The sequence below is a fragment of the Hermetia illucens genome, chromosome 7 (assembly GCF_905115235.1).
Source record: "Hermetia illucens chromosome 7, iHerIll2.2.curated.20191125, whole genome shotgun sequence".
Lineage (NCBI taxonomy): Eukaryota > Metazoa > Arthropoda > Insecta > Diptera > Stratiomyidae > Hermetia > Hermetia illucens.
In genome coordinates this window covers 8,949,375-8,974,253 of record NC_051855.1, presented here as the reverse complement: position 1 = coordinate 8,974,253, position 24,879 = coordinate 8,949,375, and the positions used below count along the sequence as shown (strand labels likewise).

Sequence of the window (24,879 nt, the reverse complement as noted above, 5' to 3'; positions counted from 1 at the left end):
ACTGCTGGTTCAGACGCGCTTGCCCGTCAGCGACTGTGGAGGACTGTGGGTTAGAGCCTTGCTTGAAGGGTTTGCGGCCACCCCAGCCGTGCGAGACTATCAAATTGGTAATTACCGAGGATAAAATAGCTTCTCCGCATATAAATCTCCAGGCCCAGATGGCATAATGCCGGTCATGTTACAGAAGCAGTAGGAAAGGGTTGTGCCGAGTTGTATCTCTCTAGGATACCTACCACAGTCCTGGAGACGCGCACGAGTGGGTTTCATACCAAAAGCGGTCCGGTTGTTCGTTCTCATCACCATATAGGGTGCGTGTGGGTATGTTGCGAAGGATGTGCAACATATTATTTTGAATGCCATATATTTGGTATACACAGGGAGGCATTGGAGACCGTCATCTGAGAAAATCATACGACATATGTTGGTGTGAATGGGTTAGTTGTTAGAATGCTAGGCTGTCCTTGCGGAAGCTCGCGGTTCAACTCTGACTGGTTGCAGCGCGATTTATATCGTAACTTGATGTCAGATATCAATCAACTCAGTTGCGAATGAGTGCCTGAGTCAAATCGGGATAATAATCTCAGGCAAGCGAAATGCTGACCACATTGCTTCCTACAGTGTTTACCTCCTGTGTTGGATCGTTACAGTTTTGAATGAAGTGCTCTAACACGCTTCAAGGCCCAGACCCCTGGATTGTCACACCAACGATTATTATTATTATTACATGCTGGCTCCGAAATTGCCTAATAATCGATGGAAAAAATGAAGAAGTAGATCCATATAGTTCCGAAAAAAAAGGAGCTCTGAAACAAAATAAGGAACAACAATACGACCCTTAGTTAAGAACTCACCCTACCTCGTCGCCGTAATATCATAATGGCATTTCTGCAAAGCAAGTAAGTGAAAAGAGATCATTTTCGCAGAAAAGGCAGCGGTAGGTTTTAAACCTATCTACTTTCTAACGACTAAACAAGTCGGGAAACCGGAAACTGGACGCTTCAGGTAGGTCATATGCCTAGGCACCATATAGTGGCAGCCTCCTGATTTTTTTTCTGATTTTTCGGTTGGGTAGTTTCTGAGAATGGCCCCCTTAAAGAAATGATCGCTTTCAACCCCCCGCATTCCCCACCTTTCAAACAAATGTCAAAATTAATACCGGTTTCGAAGAGTAATAACCGAGACCTATAATTTGATACTACAAATGACTATCTTTGATTAAAAAAAAAATGTATACCCCCTTTTGCATGTATGGCGATCCCCCCTTAAATTCGACGTAGGAGGATGTAACTCACTTTATGCGTGAGCGTTCAGAGTTTCCACCTTTCTACCAAATTTGGTGCCAATCGCTATAACCGTCTCCGAGAAAAATGCGTGTGACGGATAGACAGACAGACGGAGTGCTTCAAGGAGCTCTGCTCAGAAGCGGACATCAACCCGTGGGGGAGAGCTTATCGAACCGTGATGGGACGATTCAGAGGCCGTTAATCTCCGCATATCACGTGTCCCACCCTCTTGCTGAAAATCATCTAGGGGTTATTCACTCAGCAAGAGGAGAGCACCGACACATTCCAACCACCTCTGAATGTGACGGCAATTCCGCCAGTGACTAGAGAGACAGAATAGGAGACAATAAAGCGCCGGGCCTGAACGGAGTACCGAATAAGGTCCTTAAGTTTGCTGTGAAATCTAGGCCGGACATGTTCGCTGAGTTGTTCGAAGCGTGCATTTCCGAAGGAATATTTCCAGCGGCATGGAAGCGACAGAAGTTGGTCCTTCTGCCTAAGCCTGGTAAACCTCCAGGTGAACCATCCTCATACCGACCTATATGTCTTTTGGATACGGTGGGGAAAACGCTAGAGCGGGTAATCTATAATACATTACTCCCGGTTGTTGAGAGCCAAGGCGGCCTTTCAGATCGGCAGTATTGGTTCCGTAGAGCCAGATCAACCATTGATGCCATCAAATTGGTTACTGGCTTGGCCGAAGATACAATCCACGGAAAGGGTAGTACCAGCAAATATTGCGTGGTAGTAACCCTGGACGTGAAAAATGCATTCAATTCGGCTAATTGGAATCTAATACGCAAATCCCTAGCGAAGACTGGTATTCCCGCCTATCTCGCTGCTATCGTCGATAATTACTTAACTGAAGGGAGGCTCTGGTATGACACCGATGATAGACCTCAGGAGTACGTTGTTTCCACAGGTGTCCCGCAGGGCCTGGTATTTGGCCCAATGCTGGGGAACATCATGTATAACGATGTACTTAATCTTCCCCTTCTGGAGGAAGCTACAGTGGTGGGTTACGCTGACGACATAGCGCTGGTAGTTGTCGCAAGGCATCTCGAAGAGGCTGAGTTATACTCAAGCGAGGCAATCAGTGCTATCAAATGCATGTTAGAGAGATCTGGTCTGACGTTTGCAGAGGAAAAAACAGAAGCGTTCCTCATCACCAAGCACCGGAAGAGAAATTACGCCTGTGTTAGAATCGGGGATCATATCATCACTCCCAAGCCGACCATCAAATACTTGGGGGTGGTGATAGACAGGAAACTCAGCTATAAGCAACACGTACAGTATGTTTGTGATAAATCATCCACTGCTAGTATGGCCCTGGCGAGGATAATGCCGAACGTGGGAGAGCGACGGGATACCTCTAGGTTGCTTATAGCCAGGGTGGTGACCTCAATCATACTCTATGCGACCCCAGTTTGGAGGAAGGCGTTGCGCATGTCAGTTAACACTAGCAAACTGAATGCAGTCTACAGGAGGACAGCCCTGAGGGTATGCTCTGCCTTCAGGACTGTCTCAGATGATGCAGCATTCGTCATCTCTGGAATGATGCCGATTGACATCTTGGCAGATGAGATGGCGAATATATACCATGCGAAGTCAATCTCTCCCTTATTGCAGACGAAGAGCGCTGAGAGGGAGAGATCCATAAATAGATGGCAAGAGTGGTGGGAACGCTCGGGAAAGGGTCGGTGGATTCATAGGCTCATTCCTGCCATCAAGGAGTGGTTGGAGAGACGACACGGCGAGATTAATTATAATCTCACCCAGTTTCTCACGGGGCATGGAGGATATCGTCAATACCTGCACATGTTTAAATTGGAGACCTCACTCGATGGTCCAGACCAGACCAGAGGACCCAGAGCATATATTCTTCCACTGTCCGAAATTCGTGGCGGAAAGGAGGAATCTAGAGGAGATTCTAGGAGAGGCACCAGAAAATCTGGTGGCGAAAATGCTAGCAAAACAAGAGAATTGGGATGTCCACCAAATTTCGTTCGGATCGGTTTAGTCGTTTTGGAGAAAAATGCGAGTGACAGACAGACAGACAGACATTGAATCGATTTTAATAAGGTTTTGTTTTACACAAAACATTGAAACCTTAAAAGGTTTTGTTTTACACAAAACCTTAAAAAAGAGAGACAGACAATAATGAAGTTAACTTTGGTGAGGTTTTTTCTTGCGAAATACCGTACAAATGGACGAAATCACTTTCTGACAAACTTACCTGTTATATCTTTCATTGATATCCCATCCAGTTGCAATAATACTGTTTACACACAAGTCGACAGGTACCATATTGGCAACAGCATTCGGGTCGCAGCGAAATGTTCTGATAACACCAGTCCCGGCACCGGCAATTGCACCCGTTGGTCCGTAGAAGTTATCGATCCATCCGCAAACAGGATCACGATATGTTGAAATCACTGCGGAAAATGGAAAAATATTTTAAAATTATGAAAATCTGAAACTATAACTGTATGAATTTTTGAAAAGATGTTAATCTTTGAAATGCCACTACGGCAGGTTATAGTAGTGTGCAAGATATCATAATTGAAATTACCCCTACCGGTTTCCGCCCACAGATCTGTCAATTACATATTCACACGGAGCAGTATCGCACGAAATGGTTGTTGGAAGTACCTGGTTTGCGCGGAAAGCGGTCCACAAACATACGTGATCCTCTCCAGACGGGATCACTTTCAACCAAATTGACCACGTCCTGATTGAACGCCGCCACCTCTCAGCTTTGATCAATGTCAGAACACGTAGGGGGGCCAATATAGACTCGGATCACTATCTTGTTGGCATGGTGCTTCGAGCTCGAATAACAACACTACCTAGAATCCCCTCTGACAATCAGGTGAGAGTGAACACTGAAGCCATCCACAACACAAACCTCCGTGACACCTATAAGAGGGAAATGGATGCCGCAATAACCGCAGTCAACAGAGGTCCTGGAGATGAAGCATCAAAAAATGATCTTTACAACCACCTGAAGAACGTTATCACTGATACGACCACAAAGCTACTTGGCCCCACCCGCAAAAGAAGTTCGAACGGTTGCTTTGACGATGAATGTAAGCTAGCAAGGGAACGGAAGAATGCTGCATACCGAGTACTGTTGCATTCTCAAAGAACGCAGGCACGCGCGGAGACTTATCACGAACTCCGTCGGGCGGAGAAGAGACTTCACAGACGGAAAAAGGAAGCCTGGGAGAACCAACAAGTCTGTGAACTAGAAAAGTATAGGGAGCAACCGCACCAGGCGCGCAAGTTTTACCAACAAGTCAGCAGGATGAAGCCTTACACACCCCGATCCTCATCCTGCCGCGACAAAGAGGGAAATCTGATTTCCGGCAGAATGAGCATATTGGAACGATGGGTTAAGTACTTTGAGGAACTAGTGAACAACCAGAACATCGGAGAGTTGGAGGTCCCGCGAACTGAAGACGATGGACAAATACTGCCACCACCAAGTATAGGAGAAACAGTCCGTGAAATTCATCGACTTAAAAATCATAAGTCACCATTAGCCGATGGAACTACAGCCGAATTAGTTAAATATGGAGGCGACCAGTTACACCAAGTGGTTCATCAATTTGTGCTCAAGGTATGGGACAGCGGATCAACGCCTGACGACTGGCATTACCTGTTCCATACATAAAAGGGAGATATCACACAGTGGAGCAATTATAGAGGTATCACGTTGCTGAGTACCATCTATACGATATTCTCCGCTATCTTGCTAGGCCGAATAGCCCCATTCGCCCAGAACATCATTGGCCCATACCAAAAAGGCTTCATTCCAGGCAAATTAGCAACAGATCAGATTTTCTCTCTGCAGCAAGCGATGAAAGTCCTGAGGGGGTTTAACGTGAGTGCCTGCCGTGTAAGCATAATCCCACGGGCCTCTTCGGACATGGATTGATTTTGGGACCACAATCAGAACCCCGCCATGCAAGCACAGCGGTCCTGGTTTATACCGAGTGCAGGCTCAGCATTCATACCAGTGGATGAGAGGCCTATCTAGCACCTCTGCTGCAACTAAGGAGTACGGCACCCGAGTTGTACAGCGCAACTCCACACTTGAGCTCCAAAGAGCTCTGCCCGCGATGTAGGCATAACCACAACCACCATGAAACTCCTCCTAGGGGGCCAACCGCAAATAATCGGGTCGAGAACACATCCTCCAGAGGGCCATCCCGGTTTCCATGGTACCAGATGACCTCCGGTGAGGCTTCATGGCAGAGCTACTTCAGATGAGTCCCTTGCAGACGCGGGTCTCTCCTCGAGTACTTGGGCACGGAACTCTCCAACAGGCTAACTGGAATCAGCCCGAGGCAGAGAATCGCAACGGAACCTTTCACCAGCTAACTACCGCTCTGCGTACAATACAACTCAAAGGACATCACAAGATGACGCTAACACCAAACACGCAAGACTGGTGGCTGACCACCGCGGTCACTAGGCCAATCGCCCACCAACTGCAGGCTAAGCAGCGTCGACGAGCTCCCTCCTTTGTCGGAAGGCAGCTCGCGCGAACTCATTAGCGCATTTAAGTGTCCCACGGCTAGCAAGGCACTGGCTAACATCGAAGATACCGTCCAATACGTGAACGCCTATGTCGTCTAGACTGCGGATGTCACAGTACGCTAGACAGATTCAGAGAACATGTAACCAGTCCTCCAAGGCAGCCCCACATAAAACACCGCCCTGACTGGATGCAAGGGTGCACTTGAAGAGGAACTCATTCAAGCTACCATGCCCCGTCAGGAGGAAGCCCATCTCGAGTCCGAAGTCCACGAAGGAACTTCCTTTGGCAGACACGTTTCTAACGTATTCATACGTGACCCGACCTTTCCCACATTCATCCCATCTAAGCTGCCACTTACATGTTACACTCTCGGTTAACAGCCTCCTAACCCCTCCACCTGATCAACACTTACTAAATCGGTTTGCAGCAATGGTACGCCCCTCCTGATCCTGTAGGCCGTGGCACGCCGGACTACCTCCAGATCTAGAGGAGGAACACCCAACAAGACCTGCATGGCGTCGTTCGAGACCATACGACACACAAGAAGACACGATAACAAAGCCACTCGCTGACAAGCGTAGAGCAGCTGCCTGCCCTTCACTGTCAGTGCCAAATCACACAACATAGGGGACCCATACGTAGAACACGCAAGGAAGAGTCCCACATAAATTGATCTAGCAGCTCTCCTGCTTAGACCCCACTCACACCTCATAACACGCCTGCAGCAAGCGCTGGAAAAACTGTTGGAATATGAACATAAGTTGCACCATCTTTTCATCGACTTTAAAGCCGCATATGATAGCATAACACGAAATTGATAAGATCGACTAGGCTGACCCTGACTAATGTGCGAGGCCAGATAAAAGCAGCAGGATCACTCTCAAGACCATTCGACATCAACAATGGTCTACGACAAGGGGATGCCCTATCATTAGTCCTCTTTAACCTGGCCCTCGAGAAAGTGATCCGTGATGCTGATGTAAATGCAAGAGGTACGATCCTCTTTAAGTTCACCCAACTATTGGCCTATGCTGACAATATCGACGTCATGGGAAGATACACCCGACTAGGCGGCTATCAGGGCGGGATCTTGGGCTGCACGTCAGTGAAGGCAAGACAAAATATATGGTGGCAACGTCAGCGCCGAAGATGAACCAACCAAGAACATCAAACCGCACTGGTCAAACAGGAAGAATAAGGATAGGAGAATACAACTTTGAGACCGTTGATAATTTCTCCTATCTAGGGTCGAAAATCACAACCGATAACAGCTACGATGAGGAAATCCGCGCACGGTTGTTGTCAGCCAACAGAGCCTATTTCAGCTTACGGAACCTGTTCCGCTCGAAACTTCTCACCATAGGGTCAAAGCTCTTACTATACAAGACAACGATCTTGCCAGTCCTCATGTATTCCTCGGAGACTTGGGTTCGTAGCAAGAAGAATTGCGAACTCTTGGCTGCGTTCGAGAGAAGAATCCTCCGAAGAATTTTTGCCCGATACATGAGGATGGACGATTCCATGACCGTCCGGTTGTGGATAAAATCCGGCTCAATAGGTTACGGTGGGAGGGTCACTTAATCTATATGGATGAGGATGATCCCACCCGGAAAGTGTATAAGGGCAATATCTATTGAAGAAAAAGACATCGTATAGATTCTGCTACTCAAAAGGACATTCTCAATCTATCGGCGGAGACTATGCATGATCTTTAAAGATTGGTACTGTGCGAGGAAGCCTCTGTATGGCTAAATATTTTCAGCCTGATTCTATCACTGTAGAAATTTCGGAGGACCGGTTGCCGGATCCGCATGGATCCCCTGTATAGGATGCGGTGCTCCTAATGTACTCAAGTCACAATGCACTTGTTCTTGATATAAAAAAAACGGACCAGGTTGACTTTCAAACACAACGGGAGACTTTTCTCAGTCCTCCATCCAACTCATAACCACTGCCTTGTTTTTCAAACCTTTTTAAACCCACCGTTCGGGCTAAACCATTCGCCCCTTTTGAGATTATAGTGTGCAGCACAGACCAGACAACACCAGAAATTATTTGGAGGGAGCTCACACTATCGATTTTAAGGCTGTTGCCCCAGGGACTTTGACAATACTAACATAACATCGTTTCGGGCACTGAGGGGCGAATCCTGGTAGGAGGCGACTTTTAATGCTAGGGCCATTCTAGGCAGATAACCAAGAGTACATGGGGCTCGAAACGGCGTGCAACAACCCGTTGGCCCCCCTACGTGCGGAACGTGACCGGGGGATAGTGTTACAGCTGACACAATCGTAAATTCAGTGATGAACCAAGCGCTGGAGGGGTCGCAAGTATGTCAATCTACGAAATTGCCATTTGGCTAAAAATTTACAAACCCGCGAGGGCAGATCAGCCGAGAGAAAAGTCCACAGCCCAATAAATGCAAGCAAAGCAGCAGAACCTAGTCAATGAAGTAAAGGGGCACATTGGTCTGTCGCCCGGAAAATCGGAGCTCTGCGGAAACCCTGAATTATTACCCAGAAATCCCATACGGACCGAAGTTAACAGCACGGAAGGCATCGAGGGCTACCCTCTTTTCAGCATGAAATAGCTCGAAAAGGCAATTCGCATTCAGATCCTGATGGTATCCAGGCGTAAATTTATAAATTGGTGTTCCGCCACACTTGCTGCTCGGGACGTTCAACGCTGGCCTGGAGGTGACGAAGCCCGCACTAAGCAGCAAAGGGAAAGGAGACTCTGAGCTGCTATCTCCATAAAGACCGCTGTGTATGATTGACACGGTCGGCAAAGTGCTCGTAAAGTTCATCAGAAAAAGAATTGCTGAAGCGATCCGTGTTGCAAGGGACTTATTTCCAATGTAGTTCGGGCTCAAAGCAGGGAAAACACACGGTGGATGCTGTTATGGAGCTCGTGGATGGAGAGCAACTTACTCCCACGCCTTTGGTCCGCGGATCCCTCGTTTGGGGCATGACATTACAAACGGTTTCGTCCGTTTGTCCTATAATTTTTGTAATGCTTGGGTGCCATGCCCCAAACGAGGGATCCGCGGACCAAAGAGACGTGGGAGTAACTTGCTCTCCATTTGGTCCGGTCCAACAACAAGTGGTTGTGGACTTAGGATCCCTCACTTATCTTAAACAACTTACATACAGCATTATGCCTGTGCCATAACAGTACAGCCAGAAATGAGATGGTCCAACGTCTCTAACGCCGAACCACACATTTTGCCCTGGTCGTTCTCTACCGGTTCTTTCATGATGAGCTTTTTATAAGCTCGGGTGGCGACCACGCCGTCCTGAATGACACATATGAACCCCTCCGTCTCAGCAAAGAGCTCCCCAGCACACAGCCATCTGTTCGACAAATGCAAATCAACAAATGGCTGCCAAAGACAATTCACGTGTTTACCGTGCATTGCCTTCGACTTCCATTCATCGATCCGCTCTTGGTCCGACTTCATTCCACTCAGAGGATTGTAAGATCAATCCTTCAAGTTAAGTGAGTCAGTCCATAGTCTGCCTTACAGACAGCCGTATGCAAGGGACTCGCCTGCTCCTTGCTGTAAAAATAAGCGCACAGCGAGTCGACTTGGCGATGATGTTGCGCCGCCACGTCAACTATGCCCCTACTTCCGATGTCACGGGGTGGATGGCTTGGATTCGACATTTGTCTAATCCAAACTCCATCCGAATATCACGGCTGAACATCTCTATTATTCGTAACAGACTTCTAAGATGGATGTCAATACCAGCATACAGCTTCATGTCATCTAAGTACATCAAGTGTGTCAATTCGCACTTAACACGTAGGCCATACTTTATTGCAAAACCATGCCCTCTAGCTTCAATCAGCAGCCATGAAACAGGGTTCAGTGCCATACAAAACCAAAGGGGACTCAACGAATCCCCCTGGCAGATACCCCTCCGGATACGGATGGGCTTTGAGGTATTAGCACCCTCAGATGTACGCACCGATAAGGTGGTATGCCACCCTTCCATGACTGTCGCCAAAAACTTTATTATTTTCGGATCAATGCGATACAGATGTAGGATATCGATTAGCGAGGTATGCGGAACGCTATCAAAAGCCTTGGCATAATCGATATCGCAACTAAACAGGTTTCTTTGGCCTCTGGTTGTTCGTCCTACAACTACCGAATCGATAATAAGTTGCTCTTTGCAACCCCTTGACCCAACTCGGTAGCCCTTCTGCTCCTCGGACAGAATGTTTGCGCCAACGATTATATGTTATACAGGTTCAGTATTCGCCGAAGCACTCTTCTCCACCGTCCAGCTGAGGTTTCCGCTGAGGTTCGGGACGAATTCCGAAGAGCGTGTATAGAATTCTCGAATATGGATCCTATGCATAGACCAGGTATTCCCAGGCTCTATGCATCTCCAGCAACTCCGAGAATTCTATCTCAAATCAATGATCTCGGCTGTGTGCTGATATGTCGCTGCTGCAGCTACAATCACTTGTGTATTGTGGTGCAGTTGCGGCTATCAGATTGCACGGTCAGAAGATTCGCTTCCGTGTTATTAGTTTGAGTGACCAGAGAGATCCACCATGGAAAATTCGTCTGGAACGTCGGCGGGACTCACTAAGGCAGGACATTGCTAGACTGATTCAGATCAGCACTGGCAATGCCAGCAGACGGGTGAGAAATAAAGTACAGAGGGTTTACCAGAACTATGCCATCCCCAGTGAGACACCCGTAGTTGAAATTCTAGACACACTAAAACAGAAACTTTCTGTCATATGCAGTCGGTTACGACGATATGGCGAAAGTCATTCCAGACGTGTCCAGAATCCAACATACGCGAGGAACCAGCGGAGCTTTTTCAGATCTCTCAACGAATCCCAACAGACCGTCCAGACAGTACAGTTTTCGGTGACGAAACCGAAAGAGTATTGGGGTGGACTTTGGGGATTATCCGCCCAGCATGCTGAGTGGATCACCGCCGAAGGCACCCGCCATGCCAATACGCCTGGCATGAATTTTACGGATGTTACCGAGGAGGAAGTTCGACGAGCCACAAACAACTCGAAGAACTGGAGGGGCCCAGGTCTGCATCGGGTGCATAATTTTTAGTATAAGAAATTTACCAGCGTACACAGTCGGTTGGCACGCAGTATAAATGAGGTCATGAGTCGGCCGGAGGGATTTCCACCCTTCCTCACTGCGAGGATTACCTATCTTATCCCTAAGAAGGACACGGTGCAGGACCCTGCAGACACAAGACCGATTACTTGCTTACCACCCGTCTACAAATTCCTCACGTCCATTATTAGTTGAAGGATCAGTGCGCCAACGATTATTGTTATTATTATTTGTTTCAAACAAAAGCTTAAAAGCAACCAAAAAGAGAATCTCGACTCTGCGTCCAATATCGATCAGCGAGAGCCAAAATCACCAGTTAAAAACCCTGGTTTAATGCCCAACTCGAAGATGTGCTTCTTCGGGCAAATCAAAGTAGCAGCGGGCAGGGCTGTAGCAGAAATCTCGGCTTTGAGTTGGCTAATGACGAATGTTGGGCGCTCTATATCTACCAGCGGACCTCTTTTTATGGGAGCAACACAGCCCCTTCTGCTTTACCGCATGGAGGTAGGAACTGATGCCCTTGGCAAGGCGGGGTATATTAAGCGCCTTGCACAAATGCAGAGACGAGGAGCGAGCTTTGTGAATAACGTCTGTTTAACGTACTGTGTCAGAACCGGCCGTGATGGTGATCGCAGGAGTGATTATCATTGCTTTTATTGCTAAGGGGATAGATTGGGATAAATTTCAGCTGTATGCAAACAACGTTGTCAGAGAGATGCTGGAGAGCGCTCTGATTCTTCTTATTGGGAAATACATTGGGCTGCACCGGTGGAGGGACCCTATGGCAAAGGGTTTCCAGAACCAATAACTCCCTTCCTGCCGTTAGTGAAAGGAATTCCCCGACTTCGAGGCTGCCTGAACCAGAAGTGCGGGAGCGTTAGTGGGAAGCATTGTATCAAACGGTTCCTGGTTATTTTTCTGATGATGAAGATCTGGCATAAACTTATTCACCTATTTCAGAAAAAAAAGTGACATGGAGCAAACATTTGAAGTATTGCCAAAGCCTAAGCGCTCTACTCTTCATTTACATCAACATTTCGTCGCGTCGCGTAATACGTCGAGTCTATTCACCCCACTGTTTTCACTAGCGGTCCTAACTATTATAATTTTTACAATTCAACTTACTGAAATTTTTGGCTGTACCTAATATGTGGTATGCCCCTAAAGAGATCTGAGAAAAGCTCTTACTGTACAAGCCAATGATCTTGCCAGTCTTCACGTATTCATCGGAGACCTGGGTTCTTAGCAAGCAAGATTGCGTATCCTTCACCGTGTTCGAGAGAAGAATCTTCCAAAGAATTTTTGGCCTCCTACATGAGGATCGACGATTCCGTAGCCTACATAACAACTAAATCTATGAGCGATACCATCACCGTCAGGTTGTGGATAAAATCCAACTCAATAGGTTACGGTGGGCGGGTCACTTAATCCGTATAGATGAGAATGATCGAGCCCGGAAAGTCTATAAGGGCAATATCTATGGTAGAAAGAGAAGACGACGCAGACCCTCCCAGATAGGAGAAATTTTCAACTGTCTCAAAGTTGTAGTCTACTGTCTTTATTGTTTTCGTGTGACCCATGCGATTGGATGTTGTTCGTTCTTTGGTTTTTCGAGCTAACGTTCCTGTCATATACTTTAAAATCGATGAAAAGATGGTGCAACTGATGTCCGTATTCCGACAGTTTTCCATCGCTTGCCGCAGAGAGAATTGCCTGGAGTTAAGCCTCTTTGGTGTGGGCCAATGATGTTCTGAGCGTATGGGGCTATCCGGTCTAGCAAGATAGCGGAGGGTATCTTATAGATGATACTCAGCAACAGGCTCTATAACTGCTGCACTGGGTGATATCCTCATTTTTATGTATGGGACAGATAATGCTTTGTTGTCAGTCGTAAGGCACTCATTCGCTGTCCCACATCTGAGCATCTCTCTCTTCTTCTATCAGCTTCGCTGACTCCACTGCCAACTCCCCACAACAATCCTACGACCTTCTCTGCACCTACTTCTTTTCAGTGTTTTCTCCCTCGAGCACTCCACTCTCTACACCTTTCATAACTACAGGCTCCTCTGAATCTCTAGCCATTCCTCTCCTTATCCCTTCCTTGGTTGAGTTCCTTATTGGTAATGTTGACCCCGATAGGCTTGCTAACCTCTTCCTCCTTAACTGTAGAAAACACATTTCCTTCCCCCTGAGTATAATCTGCAACAAAACTCTAGATAAATGTTACTTTCCCCGTCTCTGGAAAGAGGCCCTTATAATTCCTATCCTCAAGGGCGGAGACCCTTCCCTAGCTGTGAACTACCGCCCCATTTCTCTTCTCTCCTCTTGCTCCAAAATCCTGCTAAGATATGTCAACGATTGGTTGACCGCGCACTTCGGTCACCTCATTGTCAAAGACCAGCATGGTTTCGTGAAACATAGATCAACGGCTTCAAATCTTCTGGTCTTTACCAACTTTGTTGTTAAATGCTTGAATTCACGACAGGAGGTACATGCTATATATACCGATTTCTCCAAAGCCTTTGATACCGTTGACCATAACATTGTCCTCTCTAAATTTTCATTACTAGACTTCCTTGCTTCAGTCATCTCCTGGCTTTTGCTCCTATCTCTCATACCGTTCCTGCAAAGTTTCTCTTCATGGTCGCTAATCTGGTTCCTTCTTTCCTTCCTCTGGTGTTACCCAAGGCTCTATACTTGGCCCCCTACTCTTCCTGTTTTTTTTATCAATGACCTCGCCTCCATCCTCACCTGCCCGTATTTGCTTTACGCAGACGACCTTAAATTGTTTGCCTCTGTTTCGTCTCCATTGGACTGTCCTCTCTTACAGTCCAACCTTGATAATTTAGTCCGTTGGTGTTCAGTCAACAAGCTAACACTAAATATCAACAAATGCCACTGGCTGCGCTATTCCCTTAAACCCTCCCCAACATCCTTTTCCTATTCTCTCAGTGGACAACCCCTTTCACTACTGACCTCCTTCAAAGACCTGGGTGTAATATTCAACGATAAACTTCGTTTCAATTCCCACTTCATTGACATCATCAATAGAGCTTCCAAAATGTCTGGTTTTATCCTACGTTCCACCTCCGACTTTACCTCAATCCAGCCCTCCTTAACACTTTTCAATTCTCTTGTCAGAAACATCCTTGAATATTGCTATATAGTCTGGTCCCCCTACCGCATCCGTGGCTGCCGCGCTCTTGAAGCTGTACAACGCAAATTCACCCGGACCCTCTTTTACAAAAAGAAGCTTCCACGGGTTGATTATTTGTCACGACTCTGCACCCTCAATCTCCCCTCCCTACAGCAACGCCGTATCTTCCTTGATATGTGAACTGTTTTCAAACTCTGCAATTGTCAGATGGATTGCTTCGCCAACTCGGGAATTACCTCCCGTATTGCCATGTCTCATAACACACGTAGTGCGGACATTTTTGATGTACCCTTCGCGGAGCTCGAGATTTACTTTCACTCTCCGATCGCGAGGCTTTGCTGGTCCTACAATGCCCTACAGCTTGAGTCCTTTGACTCTATTTCCCTCTCTAGCTTTGAGCGTAAAATAAGCCATTCACTTGCTCCTCCCTCTGAGGACAATATGTAATAAGGCATTTGTTTTTGTGTATTTTCCTCATTAAATAAATAAATTAATCAGTTGATGAACCGTTTGATGTAGTTGATCGCATCCATATTTAATCAATTCGGCTGTAATTCCATCGGCTTCTAGCTGGTTTGTGCTTGGTGGTGGCAGCGTTTGTCCGTCCTCTTCAGTTGGCGGGACATTCAACTCGCCGATATTTTGGTTAATGGGCAGTCCATCAAAATACTCATCCCATCGCTCCAATATGTCCATTCTGTCGGAAACCAGATTCCCTCTTTGTCTCGGCAGGATTGAGGTAGGTAAGGCTTCATTCTGCTGACTTGTTGGTAAAACTACTGCGGCTGGTGCGTTACTAATTTCACTTGCATTGTTGTCGATTCTTATTCTTCTTAAGTCTTTGTTCCGTTCAGAAGCAGGGTCGGCTCGTCTTGAGCGGTCGACAAAGTCGGCAGGGTCGCACCATCACGCGTTTCCGCCGGCCTTTTGGTCTTTTCCCATCGACTTCGATGCTCGGAGCAATTGTGGCAAGTGAGTTTGCATCAGCGCGAATTACATGTCCATACCATCGAAGACACCTCTCCCGCAATTTCACCACCATCGGTGCAACCCCATATCGGTCGCGGATGTCTTCATTTCTAAAGTAATCATAGCTTATTATACCATTGGTCCCATGCGACATTTTCTTCTTAATTACCGCGAGGTGCCGTTCATTGTCTTTTAGTGTAGGTCGGCAACAGAGGGCGACAGGACGAGGGACGCTGTCGTAAATTTTAAATGGAGACCTTCGTTAATCCGTCGACCACAAAGAACGCTAATTGCGGAACGCCACTTCATCCAAGTTGCGTTGACGTGTGAAACACTAATGAACGTCTTTTAAATTTAAAAAACGCTAGTTGCGGAATGCTATTTCATCCAAATTTGTATCAGCTGATCGTACTATTCGCTTTTTACCGCATGCGCACCACAGACAGGTCGACCTCAAGCCGAGAAAGATCCCTTCTGGTAGATGACAGGTGCCATTGAGCGAAAGGGCTTGGAGCACACTATAAGGGTTGCGAGCCTATAGTCAATTTTACGGATACCCATGACCTTGAAATCATGAATACATGGTTCATCAAACGATTGTCCCATTTTCTACATTTTATAGGGGGAAAAGTAAAACGCAAATCGACTGTATTCTCATAAGACACCAATATTTTACCACTGTCACTGTGTGCGAAGCCATCCCCTATGAGACCATCCCAACTGAACACGTTGTCTCACGAATCAAGCCACCGATAAAACAGCGTGATTAATGCACTGGCCCGCAACGCACTAAATGATGGCGATTTCGTGAGAACAAAGAAGAAATGATTTAACGGGATTACCAACCATTACGAATGCAAAAGGATCGTGGAACCAAGTTAAAGACACGATCCACAAGTTTCTCGACAATAAAATGCTGACCAGTTCGCAAATTTACAAGAATGCCAACCGGAATCAGAAAAAGCTATCGGCATCACCCAAGCGGTCCTCTTCACAATAAACTGGACACTCATCCGTCACTTCCAGAAGCATGGCCGACATTTGAGTAATTCCAACTGTCTGTGCAGCTTGTCTAAGAAGGAGAGCTTCTAGATCCATTTATGTGGGGCTCTTCCTTGCGTGTTCTACGTATGGGTCCCCTTTGTTGTGTGATTTGGCACTGACGGTGAGGGGAAGGCAGCTGCTCTACGCTTGTCAGCCAGTGGCTTTGTTAGCGTGTCTTCCTGTGTGTCGTACGGTCTCGACCGACGCCATGCAGGTCTTGTTGGGTGTTCCTCCTCTTGATCTGAAGGTAGTCCGGCATGCCACGGCCTACAGGATCAGGAGGGGCGTACCTTTGCCGCAAACGGATTTAGTAAGTGTTGATCAGGTGGAGGGGTTAGGACCGCTTGCGGTCAAAAGGCATTTAACTGAGAGTGTAACATCTAAGTGGCAGCTTAGATGGAATGAATGTGGGAAAGGTCGGGCCACGTGTGAGTACGTTAGAAACGTATCTCCCAGAGGAAGTTCCGTCGTGGACTTTGGACTCGAGATGGGCTTCCTCCTGACGGGGCATGGTAGCTTGAATGAGTTCCTCTTCAAGCGCGTGTTTTATGTGGGGCTGCCTCGGAGGACTGGTTACATGTTCTCTGTGTCTGTCCAGCGTACTATGACATCCGCAATCTAGACGACATGGGCGTTCACGTATTGAACGGTATCTTCGATGTTAGCCAGTGCCTTGCTAGCAGTAGGACACTTAAATGCGCTAATGAGTTCGCGCGTGCTGCCTCCCGACAAAGGAGGGAGTTCCTCGACGCTGCTTAGCCGGCAGTTGATGGGCGATTGGCCTATTTACCGCGGTGGTCAGCCACTAGTCTTGCGTGTTTGGTGTTAGCGTCGTCTTGTGATGTCCTTTGTGTTGTATTGTACGCAGAGCGGTAGTTAGCTGGTGAAAGGTTCCGTTGCGGTTCTCCACCTCGGACTGATTCGAGTTAGCCCGTTGGGGAGTTCCGTCCCCACGTACTCGATCAGACCCGAGTCTGTAAGGGACTCATCTGAAGTGGCTCTGCCACGAAGCCTCACCGGAGGTTATCTGGTACCATGGCCCTCTGAGAGCATGCTCCAGGAGAATTCTTGGAGGATGTGTTCTCGGCCCGGTTATTTGCGGTTGGCCCCCTAGTGGGAGTTTCATGGTGGTTGTGGTTATGCCTACATCGCGGTCAGAGTTTCTCGGGGCTCAAGTGTGGAGTTGTGCTGTACAAATCGGGTGCCCTACTCCTTAGTTGCAGCAGAGGTGTTAGATAGGCCTCGCATCCACTGGTTGAATGCTGAGCCTGCACTCAGTATAAAACGTCTCGCGACTGCATCTGGACCAGGCTTTTGATAGAACAAAGTGGCGCAATCGATCACGGCGAGCCGACCTCGCTTGTGAACGGGACAAAGGCTAAAAAAGGAGAAGAAGATTCAAATCGCTCAGTTCTGGGCAGGTTACTGGCACTTGCAGTGGAGGTGCCTGTTTCAGTGGGATCGCTCGTCAAAAATTCTGTTTTGTTTAAATTCAGTTTTGGACCGTGTTGCATAAGGCCAGGCATAAGAGAGCCTAACCGGGCACATGCTCACGACATTAATGATGAGCGCATTTTGCCTATCATTTGAACGTCAAGCAGGACGAGAACGAGGAATCATTGAGCAACTTCCTATGATTCTGTTCAGTAGTTAATGCTATGAAAGTGATAAGCCTGATAAGCCTACAGCAGCGTAAGACTATGGTGGGGAACTATACCATAGGATAACCGTTCTCTTACTACTACGTGAGGTAGAACAGTTGAGAAGAATTATAGACTTCTGAAAAGTCGTAAGGAATACAATCAGTTTTTTATGATTGATTGGGTGTAGCATGCATAATGGGTCATAGCAAGCATTACATACATATTTGAACAACTACTCTTATATCGGGACTGAGTTTTATGCCCTCTGCCTTCTGTTCCCATCCTACTTCAAATTTCATATTTGTAAACTTACCAATACCAGGCCGAAACATTCCAACGGGCATTGATCGTCCATGTTGATTGATGACATCTTCGGCTATTGCTTTAGTGAAAGTGTAAGTATTTGGCCATTTATCTAACAGTCTGAAAAAAGATTGAAAATTACCGATTTAATGTTCCCATCGGGATGATTGTAACCTATTCAAATGCAACTATTTCAAACAAAAATAAAAGCTTTAACATTGTGTTTGAGCACATTTTTAAATGAACGCTACTGTGAAAATGGCTAAGTAACTATATAATATAAATTGGTTTCCATCATTTAAATCTGGTAACTCTTTTTCTGAAAATACTTATACTAGAATTGCATAGAATACTACACTGTCGCAGTGGAAGGTCGGGGTTCAAATCCCACTGTTGACAGAAAGATTCCTATCGCGATGGGATATCGAATACTAGTCGACCTAGTTGTGAATGAGTACTTGAGTCAAATCAAAGTAATAATCTCAGACGAGTGTAATGATGACACATTGCCTCCTACCATAATCTTCCGTTTCGGTCTTGAATGAAGTGCTGTAATACGTGTCAAGGCCCAGATCTAATTGGATTGTCACACCAACGATTAAAGGGGTATGAGATTTCCCGGCGGCCTGGTCTGATTATGATTCCGGTTAAAGTTCCACACGACCGCGTGGTGGCCGCTGAAAACCGTCTTCGGGCGGGCCAAGAGTGTGTAGGGCCGGGCTGGGAGTAGGCTCATACAACTAACGAGGATCTGCTTGTCTGCTGGTCATGTGTTAGGGGCAACTAGATCTGGCGGGGGGATGGACTGAAGCAATAGCCCGGGGATCGTCCTCTCTGCACCGCAGAAGGTGCTAATAGGACCCCAAGCCAAGGTGGAACAGCATACGCCGGGGGCTGCGTGGCCATTGGGGAGCTTGGTCTTTAGTATGCGAACTCTGAATACCTTGGGCACCTTCAGTTTCAAATAAGACCCTTACCCTGATGGCTGGGTCAGCCAGGGTAGACATTCTTTCCGGACTACTCGTTGGACCAACACATGGACTCAATTATCAAAAAACAAAAATAAAAAACGACGATAGAAGAAGAGGGGATGATGCCAGGCGCATCATCGGAGGACGAGCTGCTGGCCTCCAGCCAGGAGACAGTAGCCTTCGAGAGCAGTACACTCGGTGCCAGCCGTAGCATCGTTGTGCTGAAACCAACCACAGGGACCTCCCGGAGCGAGGCGGCACACGGGCTAGTGGCTTCCAGCCTGGAACCTACTGCCGTCAAGCTGGGTGTAGCGAGTACCAAACATAGTATTCCTAACCTGAAGCCCTCAGCATCGAGAGATCCCTCGAAAGCGAAAACCGACAAGGATGTCGGTCGCCGGAAACCGGCTAGGAAGAGAAGATCCACGGGTGTCCTGCCCAAGAGCCAGTACCAGAAGCCATGCATGTTCTCAACAAGATTTCTAAGAATAAGGAGGCCGGTACTGTCGACGAGCGGGGTGAAAAAGACCTCGCTTAATACCAATTGTTGATGAATACAATAGCAAACGCCTGGCTGACGAGAAAAAGGCGAAGCCCATCGCGCCTGGTAGGGCGTTAAGCTCAAGATCATCCCTTACGACGAGATTCCCAGGAGATCGGTCGCTCGTATCTGGTTGCCCAAGATCCACATGGATAAGGACAAGCTCGTCCAATTCCTGCGCCTCCACAACCCCGGGATTCCCATGGACGACTGGGTTGTTATTAAGGAGGAGGAACCTCAGATAAACAGCCAGCCCGTACTTCTCCGCATAAACAAGGAGTGCCTGGAGGCACTGAAAAAGGTCGACTATAAAGTTTGGTTCGGAGTCAGGAATGCAAAGGTAAAAGTATTCCGCTCTGCAAAACCGGACGACGACCTAGACCCAATCGACGCCACCAACGAGTTGTTGGAGGAGATGACGATCGACGGTCCGACGGGGACTGACGAACCCGCTACGCAAGCAGATCACACAGATAAATCTGCAGCCCTCGTAGTGCGCCTCGGCTAATCTGCTCCTCTTCCTCTTAGAGGAAGACATCGACATCGCATTAATACAGGAGCCCTGGGCCGGAAGCGACCGAACCATCAAAGGGCTCCAAAGCAAATATTTTAATTTATTCCACAGCACAGGAGACGCTGATCAGGATAGACGTAGAGCATGTATTCTTGCACGCTTTCCTTTGCCCGGACTTGAGTTCCAGTGACCTAGTCGTGGTCAAGCTGGAGTAGGCGGGGGCAGAGAACGTGTATATTTCCTCGGCTTACATGGCTCATGACCGATTAGCTCCGCCGGAAAAACTACAACATCTGAAGAACACCATAGCAACAAAGAAAGCCAACCTGCTGATAGGCTGCGACGTTAATGCAAGGCATACGCTTTGGGGCAGCTCCGAAATCAACTAATTGATTGATTGATTTTATTATTTTATCGGTGTGTAACAGGGGCAGTACACCAACTTTCCATTTACCCTGCTCGGAGAACTGTGACGGTTGGGAGGAGGTCCTTGATATCACCCTAATAACCGACAATGGGATTCTTAGGGACTGGAGAGTGTCTGACCAGAGATCCTTCTCTGACCACAGTTGGATAATCTTCAGTCTAGATCTCGCCGCAGAGCTCTTCAAGCCCTTTAGAGACCCCAGGAGGATCAACTGGAGAAAGTTTGGTCAGGTAATTAAAAACAAACTCTCCGGTGCGCAAATTGGTAAGATTGGCACGACAGACGAACTGGAGTCAAAGGTCGGGGCTCTGGAGAAGGCATTCGATACCAAGTCGTATGGTCTCCCAGGTTTCGCCAGTGTATTCCAGGCGGAAGTACTGGCGATATTGGAAGTCTGTCGATGGCTGGAGCGTGATTCGAGCCCCAAGCGTAACATGGCCATTCTGACCGACAGCCAAGCGGCCATCAAGGCCTTGCATTCAACGACGACATCTTCCCGGCTGGTTGGGCAGTGCAGAGACGCGCTTAACCGTCTGGGCGGCACGCTCAAGGTAACTCTCCTCTGGGTTCCCGGGCATAGGAACATAGAGGGGAATGAACGGGCTGACGGATTGACCAGGCAAGGCTCTGCTCTTGGCAGTCCTTCGGCGAATACAGTCGGTGTTCCGCTGGCGGCTGCCGGGGGCCGAGTCTACTCCCACTACCTAGCAGCCGCGGGCCTGAGATGGCGAAGGCTTACAAGCTATGCCAAGTCAAGGAGAGGCGGTCTGCACAGGGCACTGGCCCATAGGGGACCATGCCGCTTGGCTCGGTATACCCTACAACTCACATTGCCGAAGCTGTGGAGAAGGAAGGGAAACCCTCATGTACTTTCTCTGCGATTGTCCAGCTCTGGCTAGAGTCAGGCTGCGGACACTGGGTAAGTCATCCTTTGGGGATCTCAGAGAGATTTCTAGTTGCAGGGTGGGAGAGTTGCTTTCCTTCGTGAATGCTACGGGCTGGCTCTGAAGATCCGAGCCGGCTGCTCCTATAACAACAGTGACGGTCTTAGGAGTTTGTGGCATTAAAACGGCGCACCAAAGCGCTAATTGATTCAAATCAATCTCAACTACTGTGAGGTGGCGCAAGACCTCCTCTTACAGACCATCCGAGAGAAGGGAATTGACGTTGCCATTATTTGTGAACCCTATCGCAACTGCGGTGGTGGTGTTTGGACCTGGGACCAGACCGGTAAAGGAAGTTATACAACGTCCGGAAGCTGGTTTCGTGAGAAGAAAGATGGGCTGGGTCTATAGCTGTTACGCTCCTCCTAGCGCAACACCTGCACAGTACGAGGAGATGCTGCACATAATGAGTCATACTCCGAAAATAGCGGGTGCCTGGGCTTGTGAGCGGAGTAACCGAGGGACAAACGAGAGAAGACGTATCTTGCTCGAGTCATTTGCCGAGTTGGATGTTGTACTTGCCAATATTGGGAACATATTTACGTTCTGAGGGAGAGGCCTGGACTATATCGTCGACCTCACACGTCGCATTGTCTGGGCGGGAGCGTTGAACCACGCTGTCAACCGGAGGAAGATATGTTCGGCATACCGGCCAATTGCGCTAAGGGTGTGCAGCGCATTTAGGACGGCGTCGACGGAGGCAGTGTGTGTTATCGCAGGAATGATCCCTATAGATCTTCTAGCGAGCGGGGCACACTGGCTCTACGAAAAACGGAAGGCAAATCCAGCCGAGGTGAATGCGGCTTTCCGAAAAGCCATCAGGAGGGAGTTGTGTGACAAGTGGCAACAACGATGGGATAACTCCGACAAGGGCAGGTGGACCCATACATTGATCCCGTGCATCGAGAAATGGGTCAACCGAAAGCACGGAGAATTGAATTACCACCTGACACAGTTCCTTACGGGACACGGTGGCTATAGGAAGTACTTGCATCGCTTCGAGTTGGACGAGTCTCCCAACTGTCCTGAATGCGGTGCTACACTCGAGGACCCGGAGCACGTTATGTTCCATTGTCCCAGATTTCTACAGCAGAAAAGGAGGTTGAACAGCATCTTAGGGGCGGACATCGAGCCCTCCAACCTGGTGGAAGAGATGTTGAAGTCGGAGGAAAACTGGATGGCGGTAAATGAGGCAGTAGCCGTGGTGCAGGCAAAACTCCTGGAGTTGGATCGAGCTCGGAAGGCGGCGCGACGGAGACGTGACATGGACGAGCTGGTATAGCGAACCAGTGCCTCCCCCGCGAAGTAATACTTCACGGTGGTCCCGCGGGGAGGGGCGGAAGAGTGGGGGTGGTTTTAGTGGGTGTGAATCCCACACACTGCTGCAACCTGGCGTAGCAGCGTCTTTCTAAGATTTCCACCTCCATCCATAAAAAAAAAAAAAAAAAAAAAAAAAAAAACACGTCGCATTGGCAAGAGGGACTACCTGGTATGTCGGTGAGCATTACACCCACAGCGACCACCAGGCGATCTTTATTAAAGTTTCTATTGGGCCAAGTGGCAGGTTGAATGCTCGCAGAAAGTGAGTGGGGATGCCGGGCTGGACGACGAGGGCGTTCGAGCAGGATACGTTACGGCGACCGAAATGGTATTGAGAATCACGCGATGGATGACCGAGGCATGCGACACTGCTATGCGCCGGAGGCGAGAGTTTGCAAGCAAACAGCCTAACTATTGGTGGAGTAGCGAAATCGCGGAGCTCAGATCGGTTTACCATCGAGCAAGAAGGTAGTTCTAGCGATCCAGGCGAAGACCCGATCTCGACGATTGTGAACGGGACTATAGTACGTTGCGTGACAGAATAAAGGAGGCCAGGCCATTCGCAGGAGTAAAAGAGATTGCTTTAGGCGACTTTGTGTGGATGCCAACATAAACTCTTGGGGCGTGGCCTACAGGTTGGTTATGAAGAAGTTGCAGGGGCAAAGGTCGCCTCAGGTGACTTGTCCACGGTACCTACAAAAAATTGTAACCACGCTCTTTCCTCACCATACGGGGAAGTAGGTATCAAACGGAGGTCCAATTCGAGGTGGATGTAATACCTCGCATTACCGAGGGGCAACTTCGGAAGGTCTGCGGGAGGATCCGCGATGGCAAGGCTCCAGGGTTGGATAGCAGACTGAGGTAAAGGAAAAGACGGAGGCAATGCTCATGACAAATCGCCGGAAAAGAAATACGATCAGTCTGCGGGTTGGAAGCCATATGATCGTCTCAAAGCTGACCATCTAATACCTTGGCGTGACTCTCAATGCCAGGCTGAGTTTCAAAGGGCATATATCGTACGCCTGTGAAAAAGCTGCAAAGGCCACCATGCCCTTGCCAGAATGATGCCGAATGTAGGTGGGCCAAAACAGTGTAGCAGACTGCTGATAGCTGGGGTCGTACGGTCCATATTGTTGTACGCGTCGCCTGTATCGTGACAAAAGCTGCGATCAGGTCGGCTCGTTGCGCACCATAATCGCATACCATCCGCTCGTAATACAGAGTGGATGAATCTCTGGAAAGTTTGCACCGCACTGCATAGGACAAAAATCATCCGTGTGAACTCGAAGGGTCCGAAATATGTGTAAATGCTGTTTTGGGATATTTTCAGGAACTACAGGGATTTGATGGTGGCGAGATCCAAGGTTAAGAATGCAGTACAATTCGCTAAATAATACGCAAAGTCTAAGTCTAAGCGGGGATACGTTCGGTAGTGATGTTGCGGTATTTTTTACGAAATGCACGAATACGTGGTAGGTCTATCAGGGACTTATGCTGCATATTCACCATCAGCCCATAGTGACGCAGGAAGTCTGTGCCTGATATGGAGACACTGATATCAGCCAAAATGAAGCGCTACAATAAGGTCCTTCGCAAGCTAGGACTGACTTCTACTTGCTTGTAGTAAGTTATGATGGGCGTGGTGTTTGGTAATTTTAGCTACAGAGGAAAAACTTATTGGGTCTGGGGACGTGGAGACCATGACCTTCGCGTTCGTGTCTATTAGATAATTGCGCTTATTAAGTGGGTCAAGCACTGTAAATCGACGTGTTACTCGCTTTGGATAGACGTTTCCGCGAGAAAAGTGCATGGGCTAGTACATTTAGTGGCCTGTTCCATAAACCTACTATGGTACTAGCACACGTCTGAGTGCGATGCGGACTCTTGAGGCGGACGTTTGCCTTCTCAATCCCACCATATCAGCGCCGTCGCGCGTTTCGGGCACCAAAGTACCAAACAACCCAAATACTAAACGTGCATAATTTAATTCTCATTTCAGGGTAATAATCTCGGGCGAGGGCAATGCTGACCACATTGCCTCCTACAGTCTACTGTGGTGTACCGTTACAGTCTTGAATGAAGTGCTCTAACACACTTCGAGGCCCTGATCCAATAT

At 48.0% G+C, this 24,879-nt stretch overlaps 1 protein-coding gene across 4 annotated transcripts in view; it reads right to left on the bottom strand.

Annotated features, from left to right (window-relative positions):
* The window catches only part of LOC119660867 (fatty acyl-CoA reductase wat-like), a 216,446-nt gene that overhangs the window by 49,734 nt on the left and 141,833 nt on the right, over positions 1–24,879 (bottom strand). For all 4 annotated transcript variants that reach the window (XM_038069777.1, XM_038069776.1, XM_038069778.1 and 1 more), the window contains 2 exons: positions 18,057–18,166; positions 3,520–3,718 (listed from right to left, as the gene is read on the bottom strand). In XM_038069777.1, coding sequence (XP_037925705.1) covers positions 3,520–3,718; positions 18,057–18,166 — 309 coding nt within the window. The remainder of the gene's footprint in view (positions 1–3,519; positions 3,719–18,056; positions 18,167–24,879) is intronic.